Here is a 12,666-nt window from a genome sequence, read left to right as displayed (position 1 = left end):
CCAATAGGATCAGCACAGCTCCCATAGACTACTAATGGACTGTGACTGCTTTTACATGGCAGATTTTTTTTTTTTTGTGGTTTTTACACTTAAAGGAGAAGGAAAGCTACCTAGGCAGTTCATTGCCAATAGATTATCCACAACAGTGCAAACTAGAACTCAATTTTTATGCTTTAGACTGCTTTTCCATACCTGAGTAAACAGCTCTACATACTGTCTCTGTTTATGATAGCAGCTGCCATATTAGCTTGGTGTGACATCACTTCCTGCCTGAGTCTCTCTCTGCTCACTCATAACTCTGAGCTCAGATTACAGCAGGGGGGAGAGGAGCAAACTGAGCATGCTCAAGCCCAAGCCCTGATGGTTGATGCTGAAAACAGGAAGTCTGATACAGAAGCCCATGTGTACACAATAAAAGGAAAGAAATGCTGTGTTTATTTTGACAGAGGGCTCAGAGCAGCATTACTTTGAGGGTTTACTGGTGTATTTATATAGACCTTTGTGATAAAGCTTACTTAGTAAGATAATGTGCCCAAGAGTACTGCAATTATTATATCCTGACCTAGGACGTTCTGCTTGCATTTCAGTGCAGTTCACTTACCAAGTCTGTAGGTTTATAAAATGCGATTTATCAAGATCATTCTTGTGACTGGGTTACACGAGAGCATTACTGTATAACCCCCAGTATGGTGTGTCACTACTTATGCATATGTAACGCCAAATAGCACTGACACATTGTAGGGCTCGATTATACCCACAAATGGGCACACCCTAAGTTTTGTAGTCTCTGGTGGAGATCATGTAATAGGCTGGAGTGACTTCTGAAGCCAGCATTTTGGCCCCTGATATACTTGAATTACTGTATGCCTGGCAGATTCTAATCCTTTGTGCTGAGTGGGGTGGAGTAAATGTCATGTTCTATCTGTACTTTAGCTGTTTGCTAGGTTTTCTCTTATTGAAGACTTAAGATTTACTTAAAGGGGTGGTTCACCTTTAAATTAGTTTTCAACAGGCCTTTATTTTTCATTAATTATTTGGCTTCTTCTTCTGTCTCTTTCCAGCTTTCAAACGGTGGTCACTGACTCCCATCTAAAAACAAATATTCTTTAAGGCTACAAATGTATAATTGTTGCTACTTTTCATTACTCCTCTTTCTATTCAGGCTTCTCCTATTCATATTTCATGCTCTTATTCACATCAATGCATGGTTGCTATGGTAATTTGGACCCTAGCAACCAAATTGCTGAGATGGCAAACTGGAGAGCTACTGAATAAAAATCTCAATAACTCAAAAACCACAAATAAATGAAAACCAATTGCAAATTGTCTTAGAATATCTATTTATCGCTCTACATCATACTAAAAGTTAATTTAAAGGTGAACAACCCCTTTAATGGTGCTTGGTGACAACTATGTGGGGTAGCAGGAGGGGAGTTGTCATGACCTGCAAGAAAACAAAGAGGTAAAAAGCTTCCTAGCAAAAAGGTAAAGTGCTGCAGCTTCTGAATGAAAAATCAGCATTCGTGTAACACGTAGGGGGTAATTTTAGGAAAATCCGAATTTATCTCATATTTCATTCAAACTCACGTGCCAGATTTTATCTTATTTATTAATATAAAAACTCAATCATATCATGAAAAAAACCCGAATTTTTCTGGGTTTTTGCCCAAAAACCCTGAAAATGTTGCATTTTTGAGCTAAACCCTGTGCAGACTACGAAAACGTCAAATTGAGATAGGTGCGTCTCCAATTGACTTATACAGGACCTCAACAGGTCGGATTCGGGCTTTTTGCAGCATTGGGTTATAATAAATCTCAAAAAATTGTTGTTTTTTTTCTGGTGAAAAAAACTAAAAATTTCCGAGATTTTAACATTTGCATTTTAATAAATAACCCCCTTCGACTCTTACTAAAAAGACAAAGAAAATGTTCCTGAATCCCACCCCCCCTCCTTTTTCCAAACCTGCACCCTATGTCCTGGCTAAAGATTAAATTAAACTCTAAATCCTCATTTCACCCAGTGCATAAACCAGATTAATGATATGTACCCAAGTATGTTTGTGCCTGTGCAAGATTCATATCAATTTGCATGCGAACACAACACCTTATAGGAGCAAGTCAGGGCAAGGTTGGTGGGGGTGGAGTGAACACTATTATTCTGTATATTTCACATTTTCATAATCTAGGCAGTGCTTTCCTGCATCTGGCACCAGGGTATCATAATCATTTTATCTCCTCCATTTAAATATATGATCTGCTCCTGACTTGCTACTACTGTATCCTATAACCCTGGTGAGATAAAAGTGAGGCTTACGAGGAGCACTGGTACATACTTTAAGGCCTTCGTCAGACATTTTCAGTTCATGTCCCTCTTGGAGGTCCAGTTACAACTATGGAAAATATTGGTGTAGACATAGAAAAATATCAGTGGTATTTTGGGGTATTGTGTCCAAATCCTACCCTAATTAGCATTTAGAAAGACTCCCCCCCCCCCTTCTACTGCTTCAAGCCCCACAATTGGACCAATGACCTAAGAACAAGGAATCCTTAGAAACATTCTACCCTGAAGCAAAGTATTTCTCAGCTGAACTACCAAAAAATGGAATATTGTGAAATCACTTTGGGGAGTATGGGGCAGATTTATTAAGGGTCGAATAGTGAATTTGAATTTTCCCTTTTTTTTGGTGTCAGAATGTGAGATTTATTACATCTTGACCATGGAAACAGTTCTAATTCAAATATTCGCCACCTAAAACCTGTTGAGTTAATTTACAAAGTAGGATTGCCACCTTTTCTTAAAGGTTTTACCGGCCAGTGGGGGGTGGGTACAAAAGGGGCGGTCCAACATGCAAATGGGGGTGGGCCACATCGCGTGATGGCAAGAAGGCTGAAAAAAAAGGTAAATTCTAAATTAATTGGGGGCAGGCCAAGGGCTTTTTTTCTACATTGCCGGTAAATTTGTAATACCGGCCGCAGTCGGTCCAGACCCGCCGGGGGGCAACCCTATTTACAGGTCAGTGGCAAAGGTCCGTTGAACCATTTAAATATGTTAATAGCCTTCCTGACATTAAAGTTTTTTTCCAGGGGGAAAACTCAGTTCGATTTGAATTTTCGGGTCGGGACTATTCTATCGAGGTTGTAAATATATTCAAATTTATTAAAGAAAAAATATATTCGACCTTTGGTAAATCTGCCCATTAGTGGCTGCAGCTGATTCAAAGAAAATTGATAATATAATACCAAAAATACATTTCTCAAAGAAAATTGATAATATAATACCAAAAATACATTTCTCAAAGAAAATTGATGATATAATACCAAAAATTAATTTCTCAAAGAAAATTGATAATATAATACCAAAAAAAATTTCTCGCACTAATCTGAGCTCCACTTCACCTGCTGCCACCTTATTTGGTTTTGTCTCGTTACAGTATTCTTTCGGGGGTTGGGGTTAGCTAAGGTTATCCTTTGCATTCATTTCCGCATCTTGCTTTAAATGCTCGGTCCCGTAAGCGATATGAGCAAAGCACCTGTATTAAAGGACACAGTTATGATTTCAAATAAAGGCATGTTGTTACTCCAGACAGACCATGTGAAATTCCAGAGAAGCATTCTCATTCCATGGCTTTCTTTAATTGCAAAAAGGAAATCTTCAGCTGGGCCTGTTTTGTTATGTGATAGTGTCCTTCATTCCAGCAGAAGATTAAATGGAAGCTCCTTGGCAGGAAGACAGTGGGTTAATTTTCAGACTTTTATTTTTAAATCTATTTAGAATGAAAACATCAATAGAGAGGGTCAATACTCAACCCAGTCCAGAAATAAAAGAATCTTGCGCACAGTGGATTCATGCAATTGATACAGCACTCGCAGCAAAACCGATGCGACCACATTTTCCCTGTCTCGTTGCTCATGTCATTTAGAAAATAAATTGTATTCCCTTTATTTGTCTCATGATTTGTATTGAGTGCATGTACCCAGGATCTCGGCAGCGTTAAAGGAGAAGGAAAGGTTAAAACTAAGTAAGCTTTATCAGAAAGATATATATATATATATATATATATATATATATATATATATATTTATTTTTTATTTTTTTATATTTATTTATATATATATATATATATATATATATATATATATATATATATATATATATATATATATATATATATATATATATTATATATAACCAGTAAGCAAGTAAGTGTAATTTGAGCCCAGAGCTATGAGCGAGCAGGGAGAGACTCAGGCAGGAAGTGATGTCACAGCAAGCTAATATGGCAGCTGCTATCCTAAACAAACAGAGAGCTTTTAGAGCTGTTTACTCAGGTATGGTAAAGCATTCTGCATAATATATACAGAGTTGTAGCTTGCACTATTGTGGCTAACCTATTGGCAATAACCTGCCTCAGTAGCTTTCCTTCTCCTTTAAAAAGCTTTGAGGCATTTTGAGAATTATTTGTGTCTGCCCTAACCTAATGTTTGATGCCTACTGTACCCTCAATGGAAAAACATTTATAAGAGAACATTTCATATGAGAAAAAAGTGAAATATGATGTTGCTTTCATAGATACTCCAGGGATGTTGTTGCCAAACTGAAGGACTGGCCCACTTTGGGACCCCAAAGTAGAGTCATGGTGGGGGGATTCAGTTAAAAGCCAGTTATAATGTGATTTGGGTGGGATATCTGCTTGCTCTGATAAATACTAGTAGAAGCCCTGTCTGATAGTTACTTAGGGATGATTTGGAGTAAACAATTGCAACCTTGTAGTAATGTAAGGGGGTCCTGACCAAATATAGGATGTTTGAACCCCTAAGAGGTCCGGCCCTAGTGTCTGGGAGTCAAATTTACAGGTGCTTAACTTGGATTGTTATGCGGTCTTTCTCTGTTGGTGGATCTGGCAAGTCTCTACGGTTTATTACTTTTGTATTTTCCCCCCGATGAAGACCTTGATCGGTTGAAACGCGTTGGGCCTATATTTTAACTTTTGTATGGAATAAAAATTGATACATTTTTCCTTTGAGTGTGCAGATCACACATTTTCAGCATTTCATTTATGGTCACAGAGTTCCAGGACCAGATGCATTACATATATATATAGATATATATATATACACATATATCTATGTATTACACTGGGGAATCATGGGTCATTGCTGCAATTTTATATATTCACCTGGATTTTTGTCATCATTTGAACTTTTTATTTATTTATTTATTTTTTTATAACATGGTCACAGCGTGGCGTGTTTTGGCGAAATCATTTATAATCGGTTCTCAGGCCGTGGTACACCATCCAATCGTGAACGGCAGCTGCTTAATCCGATTCATTCATCCAGTTCACCATATCCTATTGTTTTCATGCTACGTACCAGCAATACAATGGGCTTTTTCTTTTAAATATGTTCTTTTGAGAATCCCTTATTTTTGCTTGCCTGACCATGTAATGAGAATATTGAGCAGTAAAATGTATTTGCTCTGCTTCTCCGGACACACCCAGCTGGAAATGTAATGCTCTTCTTACTCAGGGCTTCTCCGCATTCTTTCTCACACGCCTCATAAGAATATCATTGTCAGCACCTCTGTGTTTCATAGATCTCTTTTCTTATATGAAATATAAAGAAGGAAACAATACAGCAGCACTCTGGAATTCAGATTTCCTTCTTTATTGGTAATTCATCCCACCTTCACCTTACACCCAATTATACACTCTGGGGCACATTTACCAAGGGTCGCATTTCGAAGTTAAAAATACTTAGAAATTCGACCATCTAATTTAAATACTTCGAATATCGAATTCGAACTTTTTTCATCTAATTTGGGTATCCTGCAGTCGAAGCAGAATCGAACGATCTTTAGCGATCGATCGAACGATTTTACTTCGACTTCAAAAAACTTAGAAAACTGCTCTAGAAGGTCCCCATAGGCTAACATAGCACTTCGGCAAGTTTAATTTGGCGAATTATTGAAGTCGACGTTTTTTTAAAGAGACAGTACTTCGATTATCGAATATTCTAACTATTTTTCTTCGAATCGAAGTCGTAGTATCCTATTCGATGGTCGAAGTGTCCAAAAAATTACTTCAAATTTATTTCCCTCTAATTCACTTTGACCCTTGATAAATCTGCACCTTTTGTGGTTACCATTATATTATTGAATAAAGTTCATTTTCAGAAGCTACCACCACGTATGGGGGTGATTTTTTATTACAGATATGGAACCTGTTATCCAGAATGCTTGGGACCTGGGGTTTCCCGGATAAAGCATATTTTCGTAAACTGGATCTCCATATCTTAAATTTTTAAACATGAATTAAACCAAATAGAATTGTTCTGCCTCAAATATAGATTGTTTATATTTTAGTTATCAAGACTGATTTATTGTTACATAAAAAAAGGAAATAATTAAAAAAAAAATGTTTATTCTTCCCTAAATTAATTTCCCTTAATTCAGATCTTTCTGTTTAAGGTACAGATTTTGGATAATGGAGCCCATACCTGTATTATTATTTTTAAAGGGGTGGTTCAACTTTGACTTAACTTTTATTATGTTACAGAATGGACAATTCTAATCAACTTTTTAATTGGTCTTCATTATTTGTTTTTAATTATTTGCCCTCTTCTCCTGGTGCATTTCAGCTTTCAAATGGGGGTCACTGACCCCATCTAAAAACAAATGCTCTGTAAGGCTACACATTTATTATTGTTGCTACTTTTTATTACTCCGCTTTCTATTGAGGCCCTCTCCTATTCATATCCCAGTCTCTCGTTTAAATCAGTGCATGGTTGCTGGGGTAATTTGGACCCTAGCAACCAGATTGCTGAAATTGGAAACTGGAGAACTGCTGAATAACTCAAAAACCACAAATGATAAAAAATGAAAACCAATTGCAAATTGTCTCAGAATATCACTCTCTACATTATACATTTTGCAACACAGTACAGTAAATGAGCTGTTTCCTCTAGGGACCCCACCTAATCTGTCTTCACAATTAAAAAAAACCTTTCACTAACGCGCATGCTATTTGTTAGATTTTACATCTCAACCCACCAAAAAGTGCACTCTTAGGACAATTAGGCACAAAATGATAATTTGGAGTAAATCCTGTTCATAAAAGCCGATGCTATTTAATTGGAAGAAATTTAGAATCTTAGAAATTGAGGAGAGCACTCAGAAAGCATATTAATGCTGTGAATATTCTTTTATTGCCGACTGCTGGTACACGACATGTTTCGGGCCTGTGTGTCACTCACTTGATAAAGGGCACATAGGCCTGAAACATGTTGTGTACCAGTAGTCGGCAATAAAAGAATATTCACAGCATTAATATGCTTTTTGAGTGCTCTACTCCATTTTTAAGATTCTAAAGTCCATATATCAGGATATTGGTGACCTGATCGGGGAAAGCTGCACTTCTATACTGGACTGAACTAGCAGTGGCGTTTGGATACCCTACTACTTTGATTGGAAGAAATGTACATACCGGTATATCTAAATATTCAAGAGCATGGACATTGTTTTAATTTTAGATATCCGCACCACAGTAATATTTTTATTTATGTTCTCATTTTTCATTATAGGCCTGGAAATCCCACCTCATGGGGAAAGAGGGTTGCAGAATGAACCCACGCCGGACAGCGGCCCTTCAGAGAACACAAGTGGCATTACAAGGTATGAATGCGACGCCTTTGTAGATGTGCTTCACGTGCAACAGTTCAAATAAAGACAAGCCCCAAACTAAAAATCATCATTGTTCATGCCTGTACTTGTGTAAAGGTAAACCCTTCTCTGTAACAAATAATAACCGATACAAGTACAGAGGGTCCTGCCCAAAAGAAATCCTCTCCCCAAGCCTCCTCTGTAAGTTGTTCTCATTGCAATGTGCTCATTCCTTCCTCTAAAATCAAAAGTTGGTATTTTTTTTTAAAAAAATGACGACAAGGAAGTTTTTTAAAATGGTTTTTATGGGGGTGGGAAGGGTAAGCATCTATATCCAGCTGCAGAATTAACTCTGGAAATTCTTATGGTCCCTTTTAAAAACGTGTATTCTTTTTAATTGTTCAGCAGCCAAAGCTCCAGGTTCGACAATAACTAAAACGGGCACCGGCGGACCAAAAGTGCGGGCACCAGTAGCCGGAAGTAGGATTCCAGCCCCAAGGGCAGGACTGAATAAAGCGACAAGCAAAGCACAGCCGAAACGATGAATACACAGTGGATCATTTCCCTAGAACCATATACAGAGGGTGTTATCCCAATGATAACTTGTATTACCTCACATCATTTAGTTGAGCAGCACTCCTACTTCTCATACGTGTGTGTCCGGATGTAGCCGTTTCGTCAGCAATACTTAAATCGAAGCGAAACGAAAATTCTGTTTCATGTTGATTCCATTTTGTACTTTTATGTTTAATCAGAATTTTAAAAAAAGAAAAACTGTTTCTGCTCACTACCAGGTCTGCTTGTGCCACCCAAGTGTGCCAATGAGGATTCCCAGGAGGTACTAACAACACTTGCAGGACGTCTGGCAGCAGCGATTGGTTTGCAGGGGCACCAGAATGAGATCCCTCCAGTTTGAAAGCAGAATCTTTCTTTTCCAATAAAGATTTGATCTCAGGGTTGTGATCAAATAATTAACAAGGCGGGGGCACATAGACAGGTGCTCTTGGTATTTGAAGATTAACCTAAGGGCAGTCGGCCTAAACATTTCCTTAAAGCCAACTCTGGCTTCCCACTATGTACACCCCTCTCCCTAATTAAAGAGATAGTCCCTTGTACTGTAAAAGAGCAGCGCTTAACTTCTGACCTTTACTTCGGGCATTTTCTAAACCTTTTCCATTCCAATCCACAAATTCTACTTAAAGGAGAAGGAAAGGTTAGAACTAAGTAAACCTTATCAGAAAGGTCCAACTAAATATACCAGTAAACCCTCAGTTTACTGAGTCAAAAGAAACTCAGCATATCTTGCCTTCTATTGTGTACACATGGACTTCTGTATCAGACTTCCTGCCTTCACCTTAAACTTCCTTGTCCCAGGCTTGAGCATGCTCAGTTTGCTCCTCTCCCTTCTCTGCTGTAATCTGAGCTCAGAGCTATAAGTGAGCAGGGAGAGACTCAGGCAGGAAGTGGTCACACCAAGCTAATACTTCAGCTGCTATCCTAAACAAACAGAGAGCTTCTAGAGGTTTTTACTCAGGTATGGTACAGCAATCTACAGAATAAATATAGTGTTATAGCTTGCACTATTGCAGCTAATCTATTGGCAATAAAATGCCTCCGTACCTTTGTGCTCTGGAGTTTTCTACAATTAGGTGTACATAGTTTCTCCAGAAATAAGAAAGCAATGTGTTCCAACACACCATGTTACTTAAAGGAGAAGGAAAATTACCAAAGCAGTTTCTTGCCAATAGATTAGCCACAATAGTGCAAGCTATAACACTATATTTATTCTGTAGAATGCTTTACTATACAAGAGTAAACAGCTCTAGACAATCTGTATTTGTTTATGATAGCAGCTGCCATCTTGGCTTGCTGTGACATCACTTCCTGCCTGAGTCTCTCCATGCTCACTCATAGCTCTGGGCTCAGATTACCGCAGGGAGGGGGAGAGAGCAATGGCTGCAAGGTGATCTGTTTGCTAAAGTTTGTCTCCCACATGCTTAAACTTTATTCACCCCCAAGGGACTCACCGCAGTTTGTAGCACATCCCCACGGGCAAAGCTTTTCTTCTTTCCAGCTGAATCAGGAGTCGACATTTTGGTATGTCCAGTCTGGAAACTATTCCGGACAACAATTGGAATCGGAGCACTAATTAAATCTACAGATAAACGCATAACCAATTTAAATGTCTGTGAGTACCCACCTTCCCCCTAATGGTGACCCCCTAGAATAAGGCTAACTACGGTTTGGTGGATGCCGGAGTGGGTTCCACGAGTAATACAGTGATTTGCACATAAAGGTGGCGAATTACTAGAATTTACTACACTATATTTCAATCATTCTTTTTTTTTTCTTCCCCTGAGCTTCCTTGTGAAGGGCTGTTTTAGTTTATTTGTTATTAAATTTTTTTACCTGTTGGAGAACGGGATAGAAACGGCTTCAGGGACAAACTGCTGGAAACCTTAAAAAACATTTTTTCTTTTTAGGGGAAGAGAGGAGCAAACTGAGCATGCTCAAGCCCTGGAGGTTTATGCTGAAAACAGGAAGTCTGATACACAATAGAAGGAAAGAAATGCAGTGTTTCTTTTGACAGAGGTCTCAGAGCATCATTACTTTGATGGTTTACTGGTGTATTTATATAGACCTTTCTGATAAAGCTTACTTAAGGTGGCCATACACGGGCAGATAAAGCTGCCGATATCGGTCGTTTGGACCGATTTGACAGCTTATCTGCCCGTGTATTGCGGCTTCCGACGGGTCATTCCGATCGATATCTGCCCACGATATCGATCGGGAAGGTTGGATATTTACCCGACCGACCCGTCGGAGCCGCTTGGCGCATCGTAATTCGATCGTTCGGCCATACGGCCGAACGTTCGAATTACCCCCGATATAGCCACGCAGTTTAGTGGCATATCGGGGAAAGATCCGCTCGTTTGGCGATGTCGCCAAACGAGCGGATCTTTAAGTCTATGGCCACCTTTAGTTTTAGCCTTTCCTTCTCCTTTAATCCAAAAAACAGTGTTACACATTTTAGGATTTGCCCTAATGTAGTGATTGCCACAAGGCATCATAAAAAGGTAAAGATGGAAGAGACCTTACCAACAACATTTACCTTTAAATAATCACGTTTCTGTTGTACGTAATCCATTAATCCATGTGCACCAGGTGATCAGATGTGACCCATCTGTATATGCCATGCGCTGTACTGTGCAGATAATTCAGTGTCCAATTGCTGCTCATGGATATTGGAATCCTGTTTACTGCAGCATTCCAGCACATTCCAACTTTAATAGGCCAATTTATTAAACTGCAATTTTTTATGGATCATAGTTTTTCATAGTTTTTACACCAAAAATCCAAAAAGGAGGGGGGAAAGTGAGACTTTTTCGGTGTTCACTATGCTACAAAACGGCAACAAATCTGATTATTAAAATTCTCCAGTTAAAACATGTAGAAGTCAATGGCAGATGTCCCTTTTACAACTTTCTTTGATTCTTAGTTTGAGGTTTTTAGATATGTTTGACACTGAATTTGGTGCATTTTTTTGCGGCCTTTCTGCAACTTTTCCCATTTGTACGTTTTTTTATTCTGATTTTTTTTAATACATTTTATGACATTTGCAGTTTTAGAGAAAGTGGGGCTCATTTATCAACACTGGGCAAATATGCTCATGGGCAGTGACCTATAGCAACCAATCAGTGAGTGACTTTCTTCAGCCAGCTGCAGGTAGAACAATGAATGCAACAATTTGATTGGTGGCCATGAGCTACTGCCCACAGGTAAATTTGTCCAGTGTTGATAAATGACCCCCAGTGAGCTTAGTCATGGTTTCAGAAACCTCGAAAATCCGACCTTTGATGAATAGGCCTCCACATGTTTAGTAAGTGAACCAGCTGGCTGTTCAAAGTGATATTATATGTCAGTTTCACAGATTTGAAAAATATCAATCAACTCTCTCTCTCATTAACCCAAAATGAACTATTGGTTTTAAATGCTGAATCCCCTAGTAGTCTATGGGCTGAAACCCTTATTTAATTTGATGTTGATGGTTATTTATGGAATTACAGGTGTGCTGAGTAGGCTTGGGCAAATTTGACCAGTTTCGCTTCACCAAAAATTTGCCGCCAGCAAAAAAAAATTTTTTTTTGACCCACGACGCCATACAAGTCTATGGGTGTAATTTATGCGCCAAAACAGGGCGAGAAAATTTGCCCATCCCTACTGCTGAGGGATCAAGTGGAATTAAAAAGCTCGTTTATGGAGCAGTGCATGGAAGAAGCCCCTCAGTTCTACTGTACTGGAGACAAAAGGTCACATTGTGATACGTACAGTATTTGACATAAGGTGTCTCACCTTATTCATTAAAAGAAATGGATGAGGTTTACTGGATTTCTAGGGAATGCTTGGCAAAACTTTTTTGGCTTTTGCTAGAACGGATGAAGACTGGGACTGTAGGGGGCAGATTTATCAAAGGTCGACGTTCAAAGTTAAAAAAAACTTCGAACTTCGAATTCAAAAAGAGCAATCAAATGGAGGTCGAAGTTTTTTGGGGTTGAAGTGGGCCGAATTCGGCCTACTTTGAATCGTACGATCGTACTTCGATCTAAGTTTTTTTTAACTTCGACCTTCTATCTCCCAATTGCACCATACAGGTTCTAGGAGGTCCCCCATAGGCTAAAACAGCACTTTTAGGTAGTGAATGGTCGAAGTTTTAAAGAGACAGTACTTCAAAAAAATTCAACCTTCGAATTTCGGTTTTCTTCAACTTCGAATCAAAGTATGACTATTCCCTAGTCGAAGTACACAAAAAATAGCTCGAAATTTGAAGTTTTTCACTTCGAAACTTCACCTCGACCTTTTATATATCTGCCCCTAAGTGTCAGACTAAGAAAACAATTTTTGTACTGCAATAAAATTGATTTAAAATGGCGCTGCAACATATTTTTTTTAACATTTAAAAATACACTAACGTATATGATCAAAATAGATGGTAAAACCATCAGGTT

General features: G+C 38.6%; 1 protein-coding gene across 3 annotated transcripts in view; it reads left to right on the top strand.

Moving 5' to 3' along the window:
* The window catches only part of cep104.L (centrosomal protein 104kDa L homeolog), a 71,404-nt gene extending 62,346 nt beyond the window's left edge, over window positions 1-9,058 (top strand). For 2 of the 3 annotated variants that reach the window (XM_018226101.2, XM_018226100.2), the window contains exons 21-22: window positions 7,582-7,672; window positions 8,066-9,057. In XM_018226101.2, the coding sequence (XP_018081590.1) occupies window positions 7,582-7,672; window positions 8,066-8,205 (231 nt within the window). In that variant the 3' untranslated portion in view covers window positions 8,206-9,057. Of the gene's footprint in view, window positions 1-7,581; window positions 7,673-8,065 lie in introns of all 3 variants that reach the window. The other variant, XM_018226102.2, reaches the window with a different exon arrangement.
* Window positions 9,059-12,666: the final 3,608 nt, after the last annotated feature.

This window comes from Xenopus laevis, chromosome 7L (genome assembly GCF_017654675.1).
Source record: "Xenopus laevis strain J_2021 chromosome 7L, Xenopus_laevis_v10.1, whole genome shotgun sequence".
Lineage (NCBI taxonomy): Eukaryota > Metazoa > Chordata > Amphibia > Anura > Pipidae > Xenopus > Xenopus laevis.
Note: the sequence above shows the minus strand (reverse complement) of the source record. Positions and strands in the feature narration are given on the sequence as shown.